The sequence below is a fragment of the Ochotona curzoniae genome, unplaced genomic scaffold (assembly GCF_017591425.1).
Source record: "Ochotona curzoniae isolate NIBS_2020 unplaced genomic scaffold, NIBS_Ocur_1.0 scaffold_2587, whole genome shotgun sequence".
Lineage (NCBI taxonomy): Eukaryota > Metazoa > Chordata > Mammalia > Lagomorpha > Ochotonidae > Ochotona > Ochotona curzoniae.
The window spans coordinates 14900376-14922699 of record NW_024467096.1 but is presented as its reverse complement, the minus strand read 5'-3'; the positions used below and the strand labels follow the sequence as shown (position 1 = coordinate 14922699).

The 22324-nt window shown below is 54.0% G+C and overlaps 2 protein-coding genes across 6 annotated transcripts; both read right to left on the bottom strand.

Moving 5' to 3' along the window:
• Positions 1-611: 611 nt before the first annotated feature.
• Positions 612-10569, bottom strand: ABCF3 (ATP binding cassette subfamily F member 3). Of its 3 annotated transcripts, none has more exons than XM_041002743.1 (21): positions 10391-10569; positions 10012-10159; positions 9828-9907; positions 9434-9480; positions 9103-9200; positions 8893-9015; positions 8492-8758; positions 7799-7879; positions 7653-7712; positions 7511-7567; positions 7371-7393; positions 7203-7258; positions 6865-7065; positions 6686-6762; positions 5337-5381; positions 5125-5257; positions 4190-4278; positions 3991-4082; positions 3339-3471; positions 3104-3191; positions 612-3019 (listed from the first exon to the last, which is right to left on the bottom strand). In XM_041002743.1, the coding sequence occupies exons 1-21, from the start codon at positions 10461-10463 to the stop codon at positions 2861-2863; spliced, it is 2130 nt and encodes a 709-aa protein (XP_040858677.1). In that variant the 5' UTR covers positions 10464-10569; the 3' UTR covers positions 612-2860. The 3 variants fall into 3 exon arrangements, with proteins under 3 accessions (XP_040858677.1, XP_040858678.1, XP_040858679.1); XM_041002744.1 differs by having other exon boundaries at positions 10030-10159; positions 10391-10527; XM_041002745.1 differs by lacking the exons at positions 8893-9015; positions 9103-9200; positions 9434-9480; ... (1 more) ...; positions 10012-10159; positions 10391-10569 and having other exon boundaries at positions 7799-7907; positions 8492-8690.
• Positions 10570-12789: 2220 nt separating this feature from the next.
• AP2M1 (adaptor related protein complex 2 subunit mu 1) lies at positions 12790-21637 on the bottom strand. 3 transcript variants are annotated; one of them, XM_041002653.1, is made up of 12 exons: positions 21514-21637; positions 19528-19644; positions 17470-17735; positions 16723-16805; positions 16345-16350; positions 16013-16148; positions 15766-15907; positions 15220-15339; positions 14996-15131; positions 14795-14892; positions 14250-14361; positions 12790-13394 (listed from the first exon to the last, which is right to left on the bottom strand). In XM_041002653.1, exons 2-12 carry the CDS (start codon positions 19599-19601, stop codon positions 13260-13262), a joined length of 1308 nt encoding a protein of 435 aa, XP_040858587.1. In that variant the 5' UTR covers positions 19602-19644; positions 21514-21637; the 3' UTR covers positions 12790-13259. The 3 variants fall into 3 exon arrangements, with proteins under 3 accessions (XP_040858587.1, XP_040858589.1, XP_040858588.1); XM_041002655.1 differs by lacking the exon at positions 16345-16350 and having other exon boundaries at positions 17470-17623; positions 17663-17735; positions 21514-21608; XM_041002654.1 differs by lacking the exon at positions 16345-16350.
• Positions 21638-22324: the final 687 nt, after the last annotated feature.

Genomic DNA, 22324 nt, shown 5'->3' with positions numbered 1-22324 from the left:
CACCTGAGCCATTGGCTTGACTCAGGACCATCCTGTGGGGCACAATCCTAGCTCCATAATGTGGGATTGTCTGAAGTACTCTGGGCCTGGCTGGCCACTTGCCCTCCTCCCCCCATTCCCTGCAAAAGCTGTCTTGACCTATCCACACAGCCTCCTTCGTGGGGACCCAAGCCTATGGCAGGAACTGAAGATGCAAGCCTAAGCCTTGGTGTGGCTTCAAGGATGTCCCCTAAGTGCAAGCTACAGTGTTAGATACGCACAGCCCCTAAAGGGAAAGGCAAAATGCAACAAGAGCCCAACCAAAACAGGCTTAGGTCTTCCCTGCTCCATATACCAGCATGGGTACCTAGGCCTGCCACAGGGTGGCACTGATGTGGCTGAATTCTGCTTGGAAACCTGTGATGCTTAACAAGCCTCAAGATATTATCTTTTTTGAGATAACAATTCTTTTCCCCCCACAAATCTCCAGGTGGTTCCTCTTTATTAACTTGAAAGGCAGAATTACAAACAATATCCCATATACTGGTTTACTCCCAAAAGAATGAAATAGCCAGGACTTTGCCAAGCTGAAGCCAGGAGCCAGGAGCTTCACTCATGTCTCCCACAGAGGTACAGGGGCCCAAGCACTTAGGCCATCTTGTACAGCTTTCCCAAGCCATCAGCAAGGAGCCTGATTGGAAGTGGAGCAGTCTGGGCACGAATGGCTGCCACACAGGATGTGTTACTACGCCCCAGCACTTGCCCCTGAGTTAACAGTTCTGGCTGGTATCTTAAGAGTATCTCATGGACTGATGTCAAGAACCCATGGCCTGTTCACGCCTCCCACTGGGTCCCAGCTGGGCTGCCTAAGGTGATCATAGCAAGGACCCAGAGGCAGGGAGGCTAGACCCAGATACAGGTGGCAACCTAGACAACTCCTGCCTGGCTTGGAGACTCAAGGTTCCAAAGCAACCACAGGCCTGCAGTCATGGAGAGCTGGTCAGGCAGCTAGCTGGGGGTTAGCCAGTGAAAGTGGTGGCTGGAGTGGCCGATGGTGCCTTCCCACCCTCCCACAGCAGATTCTTCCCTCTTGCCCTCTGCTTTCTGAAGAGAAGCTGGCTGCCAGCAGCATATTCCTGCCTCCCCCGTTCTACCACAGGCAGGGCACTTCTTGGCTCCTGCAGCACAGCTTCGGTTACTACACGTACAGCAACCTCGCATCCCAGACATCATGAAACCACAAGGCAACTGGAAACCATCTGGTGCCTCCTCACAAGACAGCGCTTCGTCCAGGCTGCCAGGGCCATAGTCCAAGGCATGTACTTTCAGAAGGCAGTGCAGGCTATTAGAAGTTGCTCATCTAACAGTGTGGGCTGTTGTAAGTTGGCTGTGGTCTTTTTAGCAAACTCTTTCCCACAAGGCAGAAAACAAACAAACAAAAAAAAGAAGCCAGGGTTGTGGTACAGCAGGTAAGTTGCTACTTGGGATGCCCAAATCCCTGTAACATACCGCTGGCTCAAGTTCCAGCTGTTCTTTGTCTCCCCGACTTAGCTCCCTGCTTATGTGCCTTGAAGACAGCAGGTCAGAGCCCTGGTTTGCTCTTTGCCATCCCATAGGAGATACAGCTGCAATTTTTGGCTTTGGCCTGATCAGCTCTGGCTGCCGATGAAGATCTGCCTTTCAAATAAATTAAGCATGTAACACCAGGGCTTTTTCTTATTGATATGCAGGCAGAGGGCTGAGCTTAGACCCAGCTGTGTCCACACACAGAAACAGAGTCTGTGTCCTGGAAGCTATCTGCTGCATTTCTGGGGAGCCCGAGGAGGCAGAGCACTGCAGGGCTCGCAGGTAGTGGGTCCAGCAGCCCTCTCACCCTGGGAGCCACACCATGAGCACTCACCAACTTGCTGCCCCCCCAGCCACCTGACCCTCAGGGCCCGTGGCAGCTCTCACAGCAGTCACCAGCTCCACAGAGTCAGCAAGTATCTGCTGCTGACCCTGGGTTCCCAGTTGTCACCAAGAGCACAGTGACACCTGCGTTTTAATGTTGCATCTGTGGCAACCATTTATGAAGCACACTGCTTGGGCTACCACCTCCTCTCCCCTTACAGACTGCTCAATTAGAAAATAAAGCACACTGCTTTCTTTTTAGCAGATCTGGTTCTCAATCAGGAAAAACAAAAAAACAGGAAAACACTCCAGCAGAACGGGGACAAGGCTGGCTTTCCCTTCAGCCCCAGGGTCCAGAGCAGAGAAACAAGACAAGTCTGGGCCAGGGCCTGCAGAAGAAGGCAGGTGGCAGAGTGTGTTCAGGGCCAGGCTCCAGAGGCAGTTCCAACTCCAAAGCAGCAGGGCCGAGACAGCAAGCCCCTGATTCCTTCAGCAGAGGCTGAGTGCAGGCGAGGGGGATAGCACCTCAGCAGTGCCTGCACACTCCCCTTGGTTGCATGGGCTGGCTCAGACCACCCCAAGTCAGGGAAGGTGATCTCCACGTCACCTCCTCTCAGAGACGCAGCTGGTGCTGCTGTGGCTTCCTCTGTGTGACCACAATGGGAGGCCTAGACTCATCTAGACTGCATCTTAGACTCATTTTAGATGTCCAGGCCCGGCAGCAGGTGACCACTGTGGCTCACCCCAGGAGCAGCAGACAGGTGGCCAGGGAGGTGCCAGGAGGGTTTAATTTACATAGCAACCACCTGGGCCCAGTCAGAGCTGGGGCCAGGGGGTACCCCTAACTCCAGAAGGCAGTCCCAGCTCCTGCCTGGGCAGACTAGTCCTCCACACTGCACAGTGGAGAGAGGTGTCCAGGGCTAAGGCTGTCCCACGCTGGGGGAAGTCGTGGTGATTCATGGGTCTGGGGGATGAGTCCATGTCCTGGGCTCTAGAAGAAGCCCTCCCGGCGAAACTGTTCCTGCAGGAGGGCCCGGTACTGGTCAAACCCCCCTTCAACCCGAGTGACACCACCTCCTTCGCACACCCACAGTTCTCGGCACACCAGCCGTATGAAGCGTTCGTTGTGGGACACCAGAATCACGCCACCCTGAAAGATAGGGGAGTGGGAAGAATCAGGGTACATAGAGGCGCGCCACGGCCTGTGTCAGGGCTGACGCCAAGGCATACTCACCCTGAAGTTGTTGAGTGCGCGGCCCAGAGCCTCAATCGTCTCCATGTCCAGATGGTTGGTGGGTTCGTCCAGAATGTAGAAGTTGGGGCTGAAGGATAGAAGCCAGGAAGATGAACGGTTACAGGACTGAAGGGATGGGAGAAAATAAAACTGTCCTGGTACAAGGGGGAAGGACCATTTTCTACAGCACACGAAGAAGAAACAGGGGCAGGAGTGCTAACAGATGAGGCCTCACCAGGGCATGGTCATCTGGGCAAAGGCCACCCGGCTCTTCTGGCCCCCCGATAAGCTTGCAACAGGACGCATGGCCAGTTCTCCAGAGATGCCATACCGGCCCAGCTGGTGCCGATACTCCTCCTCAGGCCGCCCTGGAAAAGGGGCATCAGGTGAATTCTTGGCCTGGCTCCCTCCCTCTCCCTCCAGCCTTGCCTCCAATATCCATGTCTGCTGGTGGGCATTGTGGTGGGTTAGGCTGCTGCTTGGGACATCTGCATCCCCTACTGTAGCATGAGCTCGAAGTCCTGGCTGCTGTTTCTGACCCAGTCTGTCGCTAATGCACCTGCGAAGGTAGCAGATAATAGCCCAAGTACTTGAGCCCTTGCTAGGCATGGGGAAAGCCTGGATGAATGGAGGCCCTGGCTCCAAGCTTCAGCCTAGGGCAGCCTTGGCTGTCACAGGCATCTGGGGAGTGAAGCAGAAGACGGAAGATAGAGCTCTGTCTAACCCTCTCTGTTACTCTGTCTTTCCAGTAAATAAATATACCTTTAAAAACAAACGCCCACATTCTGACACCTACTGTTCAGGGGCTTTTCTGCACCCATCCCAAGGCAAGTGGACCTAAAGGGGCCAGCTCTGCTGTCTGGCTTCAACTCAGGTCCCTAACACACCGGGAAACTTGCGTGCCAGTAGTTCCACGGCGCTGACGTTCAGGTCCAGCTGCTCCACATGGTGCTGGCTGAAATAACCAATCTTCAGGTTCCTATGGGCAGAAGGGAAGCTGAAAGCGCACGGAGGCAGCAACCAAGGAGGCTCATAAGCAGTTTCTGTATAGGGTTAGGAGATGAGGGCGAGGTGGGTGGGTCTTACCTATGAGCATGCCTGATACCTCGGACGGGTGCTAGGTCCCCCATGAGCAGCTTCAGCATAGTCGATTTTCCAGCTCCGTTCTCTCCAACCTGCAGAAACATGACCCGCTACAGTGCATGCGGAAGGGAAGGTCGCAAGGAGGGGTCCTCACTGTACCCACGGCTGCTTCAACAACCAAAACCAGGGCCTGGAGCAGTAGCCTAGTAGCTAAAGTCCTCGCCTTGCACATGCCAGGATTCCATATGAGTGCCAGTTCTAATCTCAGCAGCCTCACTTCCCATCCAGCTCCCTGTTTGTGGCCTGGGAAAGCAGTTGAGGATGGGACCTTGCACCTGCATAGGAGACCCGGAAGAGGCTCCTAGCTCCTGGCTTTGAATTGGCTCAGCTCCGGCCTTTGCAGCCACTTGGGGAGTGAACCAGCAGATGGAAGTTCTACCTCTCTGTATATTTGACCTTCCAATGAAGAAAAAAAAAAAAAACCTGCAACCAAAACCAGATGTTTCAAGGATGTGTATAGAAATACAAAGTAAAGCTAGAAAAGGAGCCGATAACTGATACTTAGCACTTGCTAAGTGCTGGGGACTGACTGCTCCCAATAACCAAGGGAGCCAGATGTTATCTCCATCTTAAGGAGGAGGGAGTTGCCTGATAAGTGAGGCAGGAAATGACCCAGTCAGAATTTGCAGCCTGGCTCTTGGGGCCATGCCAAATCCTCAAGGCCCCATGGTTTAAGGAAACTCAGATCAAGTGTGGCTCTAAGAAGCCAACAAGTACCCCGCACCAGGCTCCCCACCTGTAGTTCGCACTTACTAGGGGAGCATCAGTAACACAATGTGCTGGCCCTCTGTGGAACCACCCTCCTCAGGTCATGCCATCCCACAAGCCCTGGACTCTTAGAGGGGTCGGTGCGTCAGGCGGGCAAACAGCAAACATACCACACAGATGCGGGACTCAAGGTCAGCAGAGACGGACAGACGACTAAAGATGACATGCTTAGGGTCGTAGTGGAAATCCACCTCGTCTAGCTGAAGGATTGGTGGGGAGAACTTCTCGAACCCATCAGGAAACCTATAGGAGGTGGGGATGAAGCCAGGGTGGTAGCCGGGAGCAAGGGTCACCTACCGGCACCCCCTGGCCCCACACTCACTTCAGCACAACTTCCGATTCCTTGTCCACAGGTTTCAGTTCCGGTCTGCAGGGAGAGATGGGACATATGAACCCTAGGGCCTGTGTGTGGGTTAAGTCATAGCTTGTAATACAGAATTTCATATCACAGCACTGATTTGAGGTCTGGCTGTTTCACTTCCAATCCAGGTCCCTGGACGGCTGCAGAGGGTGGCCAGAGTCCTTGGAACTCTGCCAGCTGGGATGGAGTTCCTGGTTCCTCAGTGGTCATGTAGAGAATGAGCCAGTGGTTAAAAGATGTCTCTCTCACTCTGCTTTTCCAATAACTACCTGTTTTTCCGGGTCTCTCACATGGGTGCAGGGTCCCAAGGCTTTGAGCCATCCTCCACTGCTTTCCCAGGCCACAAGTAGGAAGCTGGATGGGAAGCAGAGCAGCCGGGACACAAACCAGTACTCATATGGAGTGCCAGCCCTTGCAGGCAAGGGATTAGCCAATTGAGCCATCACATCAGCCCCTATCTGTTCTTGAACACACAGCATGTGCATAGATTAAAACTCAGAAAAGGCTTCTCTAAACATTACTCACATAACCCCAGTCTCATGGTTCACTGCGCTCTGAAACACAGCTGCCCCTGCAGGGTGTAGCACGGGTGGGCTGCCAAGTCACCATTCCACTCCCTTACCCCTCACTGGCACTTCTAACAAGGATGCTTCAAGGATGATGGCCAAGATCGATACTTATTAAGGAAAAGCAGATCAAGACCAAAACTGATAATTCACTAGGATGGCTGAAATGCCAAGAGCCGTTGGTATGCCTACCAAGAATAAACAGGCTTTCTTAGGCTGCAGGCAGGAATGTGAACTGCTGCCTGCTGCGGCTCCCTCTGAAAACAGGCTAGCTTTCCTTAGCTACACATGGAATTATCTCATCATCCAGAAAACCCACTCCTAGGTATGCAAAGTAAAGACGCATGCCCACATGAAGACTTGTACACAAATATTCATAACGACATCATTCATAATAAGCAAAACGAAGGAAAACCAAATGTCAATTCCTTGAGAAATAAACAAAATATGTTCTCTATATGGATGTAATATCTAGCCATAAAAATAAATGAAGTATTAATCCATAGTACAACACAGGTGAACCTTGAAGAACATGATGCTAAGAAACCAGACACCAAAAGTCACATGGTTCTGACTCTACTTATGGGCAATCCCCGAGTGAGCAAACAGAGCCAGGAAGTGGGTGTGTCATTGCCCAGGCAAGATGGGCTCTGAAAGAGCAGTACAGAGCAGTCTGCTCTCCTGCAGGAGGGAAAACACAGAGATGAGGCGGGGCTGGGGCCCAGCCAAGGACAAAGTACTCACAGCTTCTCCAGCATCTTCAGTTTACTCTGTACTTGAGAAGCCCTGTTGGCATTATAGCGAAATCGATCGATGAAAACCTGTGGAGGGAGAGGAGGCAAGCATGGTGTAGGCAGATCGGTCAAGCTTTCTCACTCCCCTCAACTCCTGACACCCATGCATGCCCTGTGCACACTGCACACCTGGATGTGCTGGCGATACTGCTGCTGGGCCTCATATTCCCGCTGCTGGTTGAGCAAGCGCTCCTGCTTGCTCTTGATGAACGTCTCAAAGTCACCGCGGTAACCATCTAACCGCTGGCTGTGCAAGTGGATGATGTCGGTGGCAATGGCATTCAGGAAGTTGCGGTCGTGGGAGACGACTAGGATGGTGGAGGGCCACGTCTGAGGAAGGGGCACAGGACGGCAAGGCCCAGTTTGGGAGGGCAGTCAGTTTTCAGGCCCCCAGGTGTTTCTCCAAAGCAGTATATCCACCCTTCTCCCCACTGCCCCCCAACTTCCCTGTAGTTGTTGGCACTAACCTGCAGGTAGTTCTCCAGCCACAGGATGGCCCTCACGTCCAACATGTTTGTAGGTTCTGGAGAAGAAGTCAGGGAGCACACACAGTGATTAAAGGACTGCAGAACCAGGAGCGTAGGCACTACCTCTCCTTCTCATCCCAAAGTCAGGAGAATCCATGTCAAACTCACCATCTAGCAGCAGGAGATCTGGCCTGCGGAAGGGAACACATAGCATCAGGGTGTAAGTAAATCACTGACTCCACTGAGACCCCGCAGGAGTCAGGGCCCATCTTCCATGGGGCTCTAGACATGGGGCCCAGGATGCTTACCTAGCAAACAAGGCCCGGGCTAGGGCCAGTCTCATTCTCCAGCCACCCGAGAACTCCCTAAACAAAGAGCCACATGTCAGGGGTGGCGGTTCACCAGAGCAGGGTCAACAGTGTTCAGGGGCAGCAATGGCAGGGCACTCACCGGGTGGGCTGCTGCTGCATCTTAGGAGTAAAGCCAAGCCCAGCGAGGATGACAGAGGCCCTAGGAGTGAAGACATTCAAGAACCCAGCTACAACAACTCACAGGAGAGAAAAGGGGAACTGGAAGAAAGGGGGGCTTTTACTTACCGGGCAGGTGCCTTGTCTGCTTCAATCTCCTCCAGTTTCGCATAGATTTCTGCCAGCTGTGCAGCCTCAGTGCCTTCGGCCCTGGAGAAAAAGGGACAAAGCAAGCAGCCTGAGCCCAGGCAGCCCAGCAGCATGTCCTCCAGCACCCTGCAAAGTGGGCCCCTAGCCACTATGTTGTTGGGACAAGAAAAGACTGTAAGAAAAACCTTCCCAAAGTAGTAAGGGTACGAGCACTGTGGAAGGAACAGGGCTTTGAGGGAGGAGAGGGGGGCCAGGGGCTGTGGCTGTGGAACAGAGGGTTAAGACTCTACCTACAATACCAGCATCTCATATGAGCATAAGTTCCAATCCCAGCTGCCCTATTTCTGATCCAGCTCTTTACTAATGTCCTGGGAAAGCAGTCAAAAGGGCTCTTACCACTCACATGGGAGACCCGGATGGAGTTCCAGGCTCATGGCTTCAGCATGGCCCCTCAGCCCAAGCTCTTGTGGCCATTTGGGTAGCTGATGGAAGATTCCCCCACCCCCCGCAACTGCTATGCCTTTCTAACAAATGGAATAACCCTAACAATTTAAAAAGTTTTAAAAGAGATAGAAAGAGATGGAGACAGTAGAACATCAGTGTCCCATCGTGTCTCGTCCCAGGCTCTAGCCGGCTCCAGGCATTTCGGGCTGTGAGAGAGAAGAACCTCACCTGCCCGCAGCAATCTGACTGCTGAGTTCCCGCTCTCTCCGCAGCAGGTCCTCCCGCACACTGTCACTCTCCAGCACACTCTGGAGGGCAGGAGTGTCATCTCCCGCCACCTCCTGCTCCACGTGCAGCAGAGAAATGTGGGCTGGTACCCGCAGGCTCCGGGTGGCCAGCATCTTCAGCAGCGTCGTCTTTCCCAGGCCATTTCGCCCCACCAACCCATAGCGGCGGCCCCACGCCAGGTTCACGTCAGCTCCAGCCAGCAGTACCCTGTGAGGGGTAGCAGATGGGAGACCTGCTTAGTTTCCCCAACAGAAACGTGAAGCAGGTTTTGGCTCCATTCTCCAGATGATCCTTTCATTGGAAAAATAAACAGACTGCCACCCTGTTGGCAAATCCCTCACCGATCGCCAAAAGACACGTCGAAGTTCTCAATGCGCACGTCATAGGACTTGTTCTTGCCAGAAGATTCCAGCCGACTCTCTTTCCTGCTCCCTGCCTGGCTTGCAGATGCCTCTTCCAAGACTCTGAACAGAGAGCCATGGCTGTTAGTGCCTCTGGGCGCCCTGCATCCCCTGCCCTGCTCCCAGCAGAGCCCTTCTTCCTAAACTCACGGAGGGCCACTGGTCTTGAGGCTATCCTTCTCTGAGCGTTTTTCCTGCTTGGCCTTCAGGCGCGCTTCGGCCTTCTCTAGTTTCTTGGCGTTCACTGTCTGAGGTTGCAAAGGAAACCACTTCACCCTAGGGTGCAGGCTCAGAAAGGAAGCCCCAGAGAAAAAGCCTCAAGGATACCCTCTCCACTTAGTCACCGCCATTAAAGACTGCAGAATGGCAAGCATCAGAAATTCCCACGAGACTCTCCCTGGGACAGTTACACACAACTCCTGCCTCCCACCTCCACCTTGCACACACACACACACACCCTCCCTTTCTTCCTCCTGCTCACCGAGGACTGTTCTCTCTTTAGCAATCCTGGAAGTCTGGGGTCACAGTCTGTAAGTGATAAGAAAAGCAGTCACCTTCTCCCTGAAGGGAAAGGAAGCTAAGGTTTAAAATGACTTAAAAAAAAGAAAAGTCTCAGCATCCTGAGATAGCTAGGGAGCTATTATCATCCTTCCCCTCCCTGCAGCCAAAACACTAACTCCCACGGAGGCAGAAGCTAAGGCTGGGCCACACCACCTCCTCCTCTGAGGAGTCAGAGCAATTGGTTAGTAAGTTGCCCAGCTCAAGGGCTTCACTGCACCCTGGGGTTCTTGGCCGTCACTACAGAAACGCGGGCACCCAGTCCTGTGGGGGCGGGCAGCTGGGGAAGGGCAGGGCGCAGCCTCTCCTCAGCTCACCGTAGCTCTCCGTTATCTTTGACAGCTGAATGGGGGCGTCCAGCAGCACCTGGCTGTTCCCTTGACTTGGTGGCTCGGCACTAAGGGGGGCGGGGCGGACAACAGAGTTAGTAGGAGCCCTCCTGTGGTGGTCCGGCTTTCTTCCCCTCCTCCCGCTTTCCGGCCCCGGCCTCCCAACACCTACAGGCGCAGTGTGTTGTACATGCGCTGGCACACGGCTCTGATGCCCGCGTCATCCTTGCTGTCCCCGGACACCTCCTGCAACAGTTCCCCCACAGCTTCCACCAGATCATCCACAGACTCGAAATCCGCGCTGCCGCTGTGCAACACACCTAGGCCGGACGTGGCAGGATAACGACAACATGGGAAGCGGCGGACACACAAACACTTTCAGTCCCTGAACCCGCGGCCCCCAACTGGGGCTGCAGACCCTACCGGCGTCCGGGACGAGAGGTCACGCGGAGGAGAGGCCTGGCAGCGGTCCCCGGCCCTGCCCTCCCGCAGTCTTTCCTACTCCGAGCTCCTCTTCAGCCTCCCTAGCCCCTTGATTCGGTTCAGCTCACCAGTCACGTAGTCGAAGACCTGTCCATCAATTTCCGGGAACTCGCTCCGTAGGATCTCGGCGCAGGTCGCCATGTTCCAGGAGGCATCCCGTCTGCGCAGTCGCGTTGAGACCTCGGCCTGGACCCGCCCCCTACCCTCCCCGGAAAGCGCGCGCCTCTATTCCCAAAGCGCAAGCGTAACGGTGACGTAAGCCCGGAGCAGCAGGCGCGGAATCCGCGGGTGGGGTGCACCGACGCCGGAAGAACCGTGCGCAAGCGCAGCTCAGCTTGTGCCGAGGGGCTCTCTGCGCCTGCGCCACGCCTGCTTTGGAGGGTTAGCCCCGCGTGCGACTCTGGCTGCGTGGTTGGTGGGTGGTGGAGCTCCGCAGGCCAGGGCTGGGCCGGGGCGGGACCTGCAAGCTGGAGGCTTATCAGGGTGCGGAGAAGCGCTTCTCCCACTGGTGGGAGCGGAGGACAGACAGGCGGCTGATAAAGCACATTGGTTTTGCTAGGTTTTATGTGCTCCCGCGGGGCGCACGTACCAAACGAGCCCATATTGAAGATCCGCCGTGAGCTTTGCTGACTCATGCCGTTTCCTGAACTCTCAGAAATCCCCTGCTGTTCTGTGCCTCAGCCTTTCCCGCAGCCTGTGTTCAGCGGATCCTAGCGGGAGTCTTGCCTTTTGAGTTCTTCACCCTCCCCTCCTCCCCCGAGGACACTTCTTCGCTCACTGCCAAAGGGGCAACAGAATCTGGTGGACGAGGTGGCCCGTGTAAATTCACTGGTGCTTGTTCCCTACCTGCGTCCCAGAACCGACTTCTGTCCCCAAGTTTCAGTCATAGTAAAAGGCCGCTTGTTTGATGGATTCCGTAAAGTAGATGAGGCCACTGCCTTATATTTCATGTGAATATTGTGACCCGACTCTAAATGAACCTAACATTGTACAATCTTTTTGGATTAAGCATTGCCCAAATCTCAAGTTTTCAAATTGCTGAAGAAAAACATGCCCGGAATCTCTAGATCTATTTAATAGGATAAAGGTAGAGAGGAACGCAGGGGACCATGTGGTAACCTAGTGGCTAACGTCCTCACCTTGTATGTGCCAGGATCCCACATGGGCGCCAGTCGGCGGCCCCGCTTCCTATCCAGCTCCCTGCTTGTGGCCTGGGAAAGCAATTGGGGATGGCCCGAGGCCTTGAGACCCTGCACCCCCATGGGAGATCTGGAAGAGGCTCCTGGCTTTAAGAGCAGCACCGCCCTTTGCAGCCTGCTTGGGGAGTGAATCAACGCAGGGAAGATCTTCCTGTCTCTTCTCCTCTCTATATACCTGCCTTTCCAATAAAAAATAAATAAATCTTTAAAAAAAAAAAAAAAAAAAAGAGGAGGGCCCGGCATGATGGTGCAGTGGTTAAGGTCCTCGCCTTGCACGCCCAGGATCCCATATGGGCACCGGTTCTAATCCTGGCAGCCCCGCTTCCATCCAGCTCCCTTGCCTGTGGCCTGGGAAAGCAGTCGAGGACGGCCCAAAGTTTTGGGACCTTGCACCCACGTGGGAGATCCAGAAGAGGCTCCTGGCTTTGGGTTGGCTCAGCTCCAGTTGTTGCAGCCAGCTGGGGAGTGAATCATTGGATGGAAGATCTTCCTCTCTGTCTCTCCTTTCTGTATATCAGCCTTTCCAATAAAAATAATAATAATAAAAAAAGAGGAATGTAGGGACACAACAGGCAAATTTTGATGGGGAACTACAGAGCTCTTGTTTGTTCAACAAAATAACAAGAGCGGAGGAGAAAGACTGTTGAGTTTTTAAGACAGATTAACCAACCACAATGGATCCCCACCTGATCCAGATGGAACCTTTGGAAGTTTTTGTAAGATAGCTGGAGTAAATGAATAGACTGATGCGAGACAGGGGATCAGCCATGAGTTAATCATTGTTGAAGTTGGATTGGTTTGTGGGGGATTCACTTTGTTACTCTTGGACTTGTTCCAACCATGGGCAACTGCTGAGGGAAAGTCTACTCTTCTTTCCCAGCCCGCTGGGCAGCCCCGGGATGCAGTCTCTTCAGGACTTGCTTACCACAGGGTCTCTGGTGTGGTGATAGTATCCAAGGAAGTTCTCTAAACCTGGAGGGCGGAACAATCCAATCTTTCCCTCCCACCCCCTGAGGTGTGGGAGGCCAGGGGAAACAGTCTCGCTCTGGGAGACTGCAGGGTTAAGTATACCTGGTTATCTATGTTAACTATGGTAATACCAGAGTGAGGTGGGAGAAGAATCTCTTCAAGGACTGGTGGGGCAGTGTGACCTTGAGGCTGTTTTCTTGGACCTGGCCATGCAATTCACAACCCCTACTCACAGCTTGCAGGGAGAGAAATCCCACCAGCTCCCCTCCCTGTCTGTGCAGCAACACCCAGCCAACAACTCCACTCTACAGTTTATTGGGTTTATAACTGGACGAAGTCACATGTGTACAAAATGAAGCTCACACTATCCCAAAGCAGAGTAGGAACTGGGGGCTGGGGATCCATTACTGGCCTTTGGGGGAGCTCCGAGGTGAGGGGCAGCCAACCCTCCCACTCCAGAAGTTGCGGCCACAGGGTTTGGGAGGAGAGAGGGCCCACCTGGCTTTGGTCACAGAACTCAGGGCCTGGCACATAGGCCAAGACAGACAGGTGGAAGAGCAAGAGCCCCAGACACTACCCTGAGCAGGGAGCCCGAGGGCTGCTCCGCCAGTCCAGCTCACAATGCAGTTGGTCCAGACCTAGACTCAGGGGCTGGTGCAGAGGGAAGGTAGCAAAGCAGAAGGGAGGAGACACTGATATGTGGTGGCCGGGGGCATCCAGACCCATGGAAGAGGGTTGCTGGGGAAGTGGGCTAGCTGCTGCAAGGTAGCTAGCAGCGGGTCTCATAAATGCCACTGCGGCCAATGTAGCGCACCCATTTGATGACATCATGATCGCTGTAGTTCAGCTTCGGTTCAAACACCTTCAAGTAGCGCACCTTGAGGCCAGAGGGTGCGAATGGCACCTGCACAAGGAAGTTCCAGTTCAGGAATGCAGCCTTCTTAGCACAGCTGCTCTCCTCTGGGAAGCTCTATAGTTCTTCCCTCCCTGCCTCCTTCCCCCATCTCTACTGCAAGCATGTAAATGACCACACTGAAAGTTGAGAAACTAAGGTGGGAGAAGCCCTCATAAGGGTACTATGGACGAAAGCATATCCAAGAGTAACCAGCAATCATTTTGGATTGAAGACAGGCCCAGCCTATGGTAACCTGAATCGACTCCTCTAGTCAGCAGGGAACAGACAGCTTTAAAATTCACTTCCCTGCTCAGTAATAATGAGTTCAAAATAAAGCCAATTGGCTGTCCTGTATGAGACTAAACTTGGTGTCATTTCCGGCATTCGGATGATCTGAATCTTCCCCAAATAAGTGTTTTGCAAGCTAAGAGAAGTCAAAGATTTGAATAGTGTTCTCTATTAAGAGGCTTGAAGGCAGAAGAAATGGTTCTATCAGTAAGTCACTTTTCCTTCCTAAGCCTCATTCTGCTCATCTGGAGTTGGCATTGTGGCATGACTGGTTAAAGCTACCACCTGTGCACCTATATATGTCAGTTCAAGTCTCAGCTGTTCTACTTCCAACCCAGCTTCCTGCTAATGTTCAGGATGGAGTTCTGGGCTCCTGGCTTTGGCCTGGCCCAGACTTGGCTGTTGTTTGGCACCAATTTGAAAGTGAACCACTAGCTGGCAGGTACTTTTCTCTCGATCCACCCCCTTGCTTCCCCTCCTCTCTCTGGAACTTCTGTCTTTCAAATAATCAATCAAAGAAAACCACCCTTCCGAGCACACCTTGCCACATGGCTGTAGGCCCACCCTCTGCCATACCTCGAAATTCATGGAAATAGGAGGCCGAGCCCATTTCTTCTTGTCGTTGGTGGGTAGAAGCTCAATCTCTGCGCTAATCTGCGATTCCTTCATGCCTGCCATGCGCTTGATCCTGGGAATGCAGGGGCAACGGGCAGCAAGTGCCCGAAATAGGTTGGAAGAATTTCAAGGGGGATCACTATTTCACACAGGAAGGACGCCTGGGAGCTTGTGGAAGCTGTTGGGACTGAAAGCCACTGGCTGGGGAACCCTACATTTGCTCCTCATATAGCACCATGGGCTGCAGTTTCTACCTCAACCCAAGTGCATGATGTCCTCTGCTCCATTTCACGGATATTACAGGGGCAAGTGGAGAAATGCTAAAGCATCTTGAAAAGTGCATACCCAAACCCAAACACAGTCTACCCACATGAACAGAAGCTCCTGGGAAGCAACAGGCACACTTCTCAGCCCCTGTCCCCCCCACAACGAGGATGAAAGGGGAAACTTAACAAGAGGGCACACTATGGCATCTTGATCCCTGCTATGACCTGGCCAGGACTCACTTCCACACGATGGCATTCTCGCTGGCCTTGTACTTGGCCTTCCCCTTCATGCAGATCACCTGCACACCACTTGTGTTCAGTGGGGTCGGAATCCTCACCTGAAAGGAACCAAGCTGTCAGGGAGCTGGATCAAGCCCTGACAGTAATGGCCTTTACTTCTGGAGACAAGTACCTCCTTGCCCTCAAGCTCCTTGCCCTCACCTCAATCTTCTGAGCCAGCAGTGAGGGCTTGAAGTTGGACTTGATGACAACCTTTACCTCCAGCTTGGTGCGGCCTACTTCCCGCACCAGTGGGATCACCCGGAAGGGAAGGATGATGTCCTTGGTGGTGCGATACCTTTGAGGAGAGGGATCAAGGTTAGAACCAGAGAGTTGCTCCCCTCCCTCCCTATACCTGCTCTCTGCCAGCAGCACTCCAGTGGCACCTCATGAGCTCAAACTCTCCATCTGGTGGGATGAAGCTGATACTGCGTTCAGAGTCAAACTTGCTGAGTCGCACACACTGGTGGAAGGTGCAGTCATCAATGGCAATTGATTGCTTCCCGCTGCAGTCAGAGGCAAAGAAATCTTGCTGGTCCAAAGAGTGGCAGGTAGCACGCCAGGGAACCGCCCAAGACTGACTCCACACACTAGAGAAAGCTGCCCAAATGCAGCTTTCGGATGTGGGAGCCTGAGCCCCCACCCAGCACACGGACCGAGTGGGAGTGTCGTGCGCTCCTCATCTCGGGATGCTGCTGCTCAGGCTGCAGGTGTTGAAACACCAGGCAGAGGCCAGTGGCACGTATAGCTCACTCCTGGGACCCACCCAAGGGCATGTTTTCTGAGGAAAATGGACTTAGCGCATCAAGGCTATAGACAACCAGCCAGCCAAGCACATCCTTGAGAAGAGTTTGAAGACAGCAAATAAAGTTCAGAAAGAACTTGGACCCCACGGAGCCCTCCCCTTCCATCAGCTCCCCTGACTCAGATACCTCTTGCTTGTTTCATCAGCTGTGCCTTTGCCCTGTTTTTCAATCACAATCTTGTCATTCATCCCAAACTTGCACTCCGGCATGCCACTCAGGTAACTCTTCATCACCACTCGGCCAGACACATGGGCACTCAGCACCTGCCCTGGGGACCAAATGGAGACATGGGAGAAACAGAGTCAAGCCAGGAAGGGGGGGGGTTCCACATCCTGCCCTGGCCCTGCTCGGCTTTCCTACAGAGGACTCTCACCCTGTGGAGACATGAGCAGGTTCACACTCTCCAGCACATCCAAGAAGAGCTCGTTCCGGCGATACTTGATGCCCTCTCGCCGCCAGCCGATCTGCCCAGTCACCTGGCTGGTGATCTGCGACTGCTCTTCTTTTGTCTGTATGTGGGTGGAGACACAGCAGAGGCCTCACTTCTCTGCCCTGTCACTCTTCCTGTCTCAGTCCCTACTCTGTTCTCCTCTCTCCTTTCTAGTCTCCACCCTGTAATCCATCTTCCTCTTCAGTCTCTAAAGGGTGCAGGGTCTAGACCAACAGAGCAAAGCTGCAAGGGCTGAGGCTGACAGGACAGCTTACCTGATGCTGTAGACCACAGCACCAACACGGTGTCCACAGGAAGCCATAGGGGAAGCAGAAAAGAAGGACAAGGCTGTGAGGCCTGGGTCCTAGAGGCAGGCCCAAGCACTCTCTTCCAGAAGAACAGCGGGAGCGTAGAGCAGTGCTCCCTCACACCCCCACCCAAAAGTGCAACAGGAAACTGCTCAAGCTGTATTCCCGGCAACAGAGATGCTGATTCGGCTGCTCCTGACGTGGGAGGGCCACATGGGGTAGAACAGAGTGCAGTCATGGCAGGAGGCTTAGGCCAGCACTTCCTGAGTAACTTGGACAAGGCTGGAGTCAGCTGGCCCAAGGGAGCTGGGCTCCTCCCCAACACTGGTTGGACAGTTTGAGTACCTGACTCTTGATGCCCTGCTGGGTGATGAAGGTTTTCAGAGCGCCTGTCTCAGAGTTCTGTGGGTAGCCAAAGTCCAAGATCTCTGCAAAGGGAAGGGAACTGTAAGGCCCTGGACCAAGCTGAAGGCTCTTTCCTTCCAGCCCCTCCCCTGGCTTGGACATGTCTGGTCAGCATGGTTGTAAAGACCCTACAGAATCATCCATAGCAATCACCCTTCAGCTTTGTAGAATTTACCTTGTGATTTGTGCTTTGTAAGAAAACATGACAATGTTTTGGCTTTTTTTCAAGTAAAGATGTCAGCAGAAGTGTCACACGGCCAGTGAGTCAGAGGTCAAGAAGTAAGACTTTGTTTTCTCTAGAAAACAGCCCCTGGGAAGGTGGGAGGACTCGCACAGCACATCCCAAGGGGCTGCAACACCTCACCCCCTCTCAGGCTCTGAAGCAACTGCTAAGATGGAAAGCTAGGACGACAGCGGACAAAGGTGCAAAGCACAAAGGTAGGAGGAGAATGCAGGAGGTCCAGCTGCATCAGTCCAATCATGTTCTATCCCTCAAGAAACAACAAAACTTCCCCAACCCCCACCTGCTGGCCTATTTCTGTGTTCTACTTCTCAGCAGCCTTTAGGCCTGGATTTGAACTGGCCTGATCCCAGCCCCAGAGGTTACATACTCAGGAAAGTTCAGATAGCAGGCTGGGCCCAGACAGGTCTATCCCCACCCTCGGCCTGCAGCCCTGCTGGCCTTACCATCTAGCAGCTCATATATGAGCACAAAATTGTTCTTGATGTTTTCTTCACTGATCTTGCCAAAGTAAGCCGCCATTACGTCACACATCTTATAGAGGAATTCGAAGACCATGGCAGCGTTGACATTCTGCTTGGTGACAGCTGCCAGCCAGATGTTGGATCGCTTAACATGGAAGAAGCTGGTGCGAGCGATGTTGGTGACGGGGCTGCGCACCTGCTGCCGGGCGTGGATAACATTGACCCGAAAAGCGTCCACTGCATTCCTCCTGTGGGAAAAAGGATGCACAGGGACTGCTCAGTACCTAGACAAACCTCAGCCTGCTGGGCCCAACTACAGCTGCCAAAAGCCCCACCCTGCTTACAGCTGAAGTCTATCATGCATTCCATAGACAATGCCTACACCACCAGGAAACCAGTGGGAACCTGAGCTGGGCCAAAGACCATGAGAAATAGGGAAGTCGAGAGGCAATGCTGGGAGGGCAGATGTGAGCATGTAAAGTGAGGCTCATCTGATATGGAAAGATACGCTCCTGGCTTGCCAGGCCTGCCTCCACTTTCCCAGCTCTAACCCAGCTACCACCTCTCCAGTGTCCTGGTAAATTCCGGCAGAGAATGAGACCCTGTTTCTTTAGTCCTTCCACTAGCTGCCCCTGCAGTGGGCAAGACTGACTCCTCTAGAAGGCAGACAAAGCTAGCAAGATTTTGGAGAAGGCTCTGATCTAGTGGAGGAGAAGTACCATGGGAACATGGAACTGAGCCATCCATTCTTGTCTGGGATCTAACTCCAGGGCAAATTCAAGGAACAGAAAAAGGCTGAAGGAATACAGTGACTCAGGAGATGCGGGGTGGAGGTGGGCAAGGTCCCCCACCCACCTGTACCCTGTACCGGGGCAGCAGCTTGACAGGCCGCTTACCTATTGCTACGGCAGCCAATGAGATGGGATGAGAGAAATGACGCCAGCAAGAAGAGGAGAGTGACAGCAATGAGAGAGAGGGTTAGACACATGACACACCAGGGGCATAGCACACACCATGAGGTGGGAGCAGACAAGGCAGGCAGAGGATTAAAGCACAGCGAGGCACTGCAAGGGAGTGTGGCCTCACCTCAACTTACCCAGGTCCGGACAGCCAGTGCCAGATGGGCCAGGTATTGCCCAGAGCCTAGCTCATGCCGTTCCCAGCAGCTGAGAGGCAAACAGCCACGAAGGCCAGGCTAGCCCATCAGCCAGGGAGGAGCCAAAGAGCTAGGGACATTGCAACAGGTCCATTCAGTGGCTTTGATCTCAAGCTCCTTGAGGAAGCAAAACAGGGTAGCAGGAACAAGAGGGGCATAATCTCCTCAGAGCTACTGAGGCGGGGACAAGCCCCCTCAGCCAGGACAGAACAATGGTGTGCAGGGTGCGGCAGAAGTAAGGCCGTGGTGCTGTAGGATCTAAGGGTTCAGAATATGGCACTGTGCTGAGTATCCTCTGAGGGGCCAGAAAGGACAGTGTGGCCTCCCTGCCCTTCCCTCAAAGACCTGGAAGTGCCTCAAGTTTGCCCACAACCTGTCTTCCTGGAATGGCCTATCTTCCAGAGGAACTGAAAACAGCTGAGTCGGCAGCCTCCTAAGAAAGGCAGCAGAAGGGGCTTTTCAAGAGAATCCAGTGCAGGCGCTCCGCATAAGGTTTTGGAGAGCAAGTTAGATGGATTAACACCTGCAGCCTGGTCACTAACTCTACTTCCTCGGTATGGGGGAGGAATATCCCTGTCCCATCTGTCTGGGCAAAGGCACTCATCTCCGGCAGACAGGCTTGTAACTAAGGGAAATGGGGTTGGGGGAGGTGTAGGAATCTCTAGGGCTAAGGGAGCCACGCCATTTCTCAGGTCCCACCCAGAGGCTGGCAAGCCGGATGCGAGGCCACCACCACCAGACCTACTCAGAACTGGGATACACTACTTGAGTTTCAAGGATGCAGCGAGGGGCGGGAGTGGCCCAGGTCAAGCCTCCGGTTGGCACACACTTTGTCCTGCATGCTGTAGCAGTAGGGGCATGGCTGGCTCAGTCAGGGGACTTACCCAATGTCATCTCGGTAGACCCTGGAGATGAGCACCTCCCCCTTGTGATTATAGATGAACAGGCCTCCAATCATGGCGGCAGCTCAGTCTCGGTGGCCCATCGCTCTGAGAACAGACCTAGGACAGGCAGGGGTGGGGCAGGCAAAGACTTCAGAAGGCCAGCCAACAGCCCCGCTGGGGCTGCACAGATCACTGGCTTGCTTTTTTTTCCCCTGACTCAACCCTCCAGCAAGTGACCCTATGGCCCTCCCAGGCATGCCCTTCCCCTCAACTAGGCTCCAGTTCCTGTTTATTCCAAACTAGATGAAGGAAAAGAAATAGCAAAGACTTGGGTCCAGGGTCACTAAGGCCATTTTGAGCCTTCTTTCTCCCAGGCTGAGCCAGAGTAGCTCCTGCCTCCTGTATAAGCAGAGAAGCTGAGCTGAGCTCAGTAAGGGTCCTTTCCAACCCCTCCTGGGAGCCTCTAAGACCAACGACAATGAGCTGTAGTGGGAAGGAAGACCTGCCTGCCGCTGCAGTGCTGGCGGTAGCAATCACTCTAGCCTGGTACTCAGCCTGAGGCACCCTGTCTCTGAGGCTCCTCTAGCACTCTGGGAAGGCAGCAAGGCCTGAAGCCCCAGGAGCCTAAACATTCCAGGAAAGGGTGTGCAGGGGAGGAGAGAAAGGAGGCCTTAGGACCTGCCAAGGATTCAACTTCTCCCAGGCAATCAGATAAGCAGGCTAAAGAACAGAGGAGAAAGGTCCCAGGCACTGGTCAATGACCCACACTGCAAATTAGTTATTTCGCACACCCCTCTTTCAAAAAGTGCCAGAGTGTAAGAAAAATAAGGATGGGGTGGAGGGTGGGTCACAGATCCTTCCAGCTGGAACAGTGATTCTAGGTTCCCTCAGGAACTCCCTTCTGGCCAGAGCACCTATAAGCCAGAGGCTGGGGGGCCAGAACGCCTGATCCATCCAATTGATTTATTAGGTCAAACTAATATAAAAAGGCATTAATTTGGTTCTAGATTTCCTAGATTAGCCCTGGCATTCATTTCACAGGGAATTGTTCAGCAGGATTTCAAAAACTGAAAAATAAAGCCTTCTACTACGAGCTCAAGGCCACCCAGGCCTGTGAGTGGTCTCCAAGGGTGCAGACACCCCATCCCTCAGCCCCACACAGGCTGAGGGGAGAAGTGCAAAATGGAGGTTCAGCCCAGGGCAAAGAACCAAGGCTGTGGGGTATCAAGTTGTAGATAGCTCAGGGCGCCAGAGAACCAGAGGTGAGGCCCTGGATGGGGATGGCAGCTATCTCACTGAAGGAAAAAACGACTGGCGGGGGCGGCGGACAGCGGATCCTTGGGAGAGTCTGCAGCCAGGGCCGCTGTGTGGGCATCTCAAGGAAGGGGTTTCCAGTATGGAAAAGGCCAGGGTGACGGTGTCAGGGAGGAAAAAATTGGCAGGAGAGATGGACAATGGTAAAGCGAGAAAGCTGGGGAGACGGAGCCTGTTTTGGGGTCCGCGTGTCGAGGCCTGAAGGAGTAGGGACTTTTGGCCCGAAACAGGAGACATCGCGGGAAGAGACGGCGCCACGGAGTGCCACGGAGCTTGGAGCACTGGTGGCTGCATGGAGTTAGCCCTGTCACCGTCCAAGCAAGCGACACGAGCGGGTGTCACTGCCCCGGGAGACGGGTGGAGCTGTCCTTGTGCTCAAAGCTTGGGGGAGGGGGGCTGTCACGATCCCAGGGAGAAGGTCCGCGCGGCGGCCCAGCTCCGGGAGGGTTCCAGCGAGGCTCCCCGTCACGGGAGGCGCCGTTCCCCACCCGTCCTGCAACCGCGCCCCGGGCACCCCCGCCCCGCCGTCAGCTCCCTCCCGGGTCTGAAGGCTGAGGCCACTCCCGGGTGTGGGTAGCCTTATAGCCCACGCAAGGAATAGCATCGCTGGGCTGCGGAGTAAGCGACCCGCGTCGTCGACCCTCCACCCCAAAAGGCTAGATCCCAGCTCACCTGGTGCCCCGCGGCCCCAGCGCTAGGCCGGCCTGGCCACTCTCCGGATCCCAAGATGTCCGCCCGCCCCCTGCTCGCCTGGCCGCTGCCTCGGCTTTCACCGCAGTGCCGCGGCCCCGCCCCGGCCCCGGCTGCGCGTGCGCGCCCGCCTCCCGCATAGACTACAAATCCCGTCAGGCCCCTCGCCTGCTTTTTTTAAACACTAACAGGTCTAGCAAGACTACAATTACCGATTGCCTTTGAGAAGCTGTACCCGCCTTCCGGGAGTGGGGTGGAGGCGAGCGTGGCCTTATCCTCCCCGAGCAGAAGTCTAACATTCCGGCATACGCCGCCCCACCCACTTCATTTTCCTCACTGAGCATTCTGGGGTTTGTAGTCCCCCGTTCCTATTTCAATGTTGGGAAGATCCTCAGAGGAAGTTTTTTGTCGGGTTGCTTCAGGCATTTTCTGCGTGGAGTCCAAGGACTGGCTGTCCTCACCTTGCACACAAACATGCACCGTGGCAGTAGTGTCTGTGCTGACTTTGTTTTCTAACACCACCTCCGGTTCCCCCAAGCTCTTCTATCTGTCCCAGACAGATGGACCAGATGGATCAGAAAGCCAGAACCTGAAACTAGCTGAAGCTTTTCATGAGTGTGCTGTTCTCTGTGTGCACCTTCTATGTTTTCTAGAAAACGCTAGCAAGTCGAACTTCACTGGCCAAGGGACTGGCAATGCCCTCTTGGTGAACAGAATTAATCTTCACATCCAAGGTGAAAAGAAACAGAACCAGCCCTCAAACATGAAAGGCCTGCCTGGGTCTTTCAGGACT

What these genes read in the sequence shown, in the direction of transcription:
- ABCF3 (XM_041002743.1), bottom strand. Translation starts at nt 10,463, where the DNA reads ATGGCGACCTGCGCCGAGATCCTACGGAGCGAGTTCCCGGAAATTGAT. An exon ending in CTCAAGACCAGTGGCCCTCC is followed by an intron (nt 9,016 to 9,102) that starts GTGAGTTTAGGA and finishes CTCTCTGTTCAG; the next exon opens with AGTCTTGGAAGAGGCATCTG. An exon ending in AGTATCGCCAGCACATCCAG is followed by an intron (nt 6,763 to 6,864) that starts GTGTGCAGTGTG and finishes CTCCCTCCACAG; the next exon opens with GTTTTCATCGATCGATTTCG.
- AP2M1 (XM_041002653.1), bottom strand. Translation starts at nt 19,601, where the DNA reads ATGATTGGAGGCCTGTTCATCTATAATCACAAGGGGGAGGTGCTCATC. An exon ending in CATATATGAGCTGCTAGATG is followed by an intron (nt 16,806 to 17,469) that starts GTAAGGCCAGCA and finishes TTCCCTTTGCAG; the next exon opens with AGATCTTGGACTTTGGCTAC. An exon ending in GAGAATGCCATCGTGTGGAA is followed by an intron (nt 14,362 to 14,794) that starts GTGAGTCCTGGC and finishes CTGCATTCCCAG; the next exon opens with GATCAAGCGCATGGCAGGCA.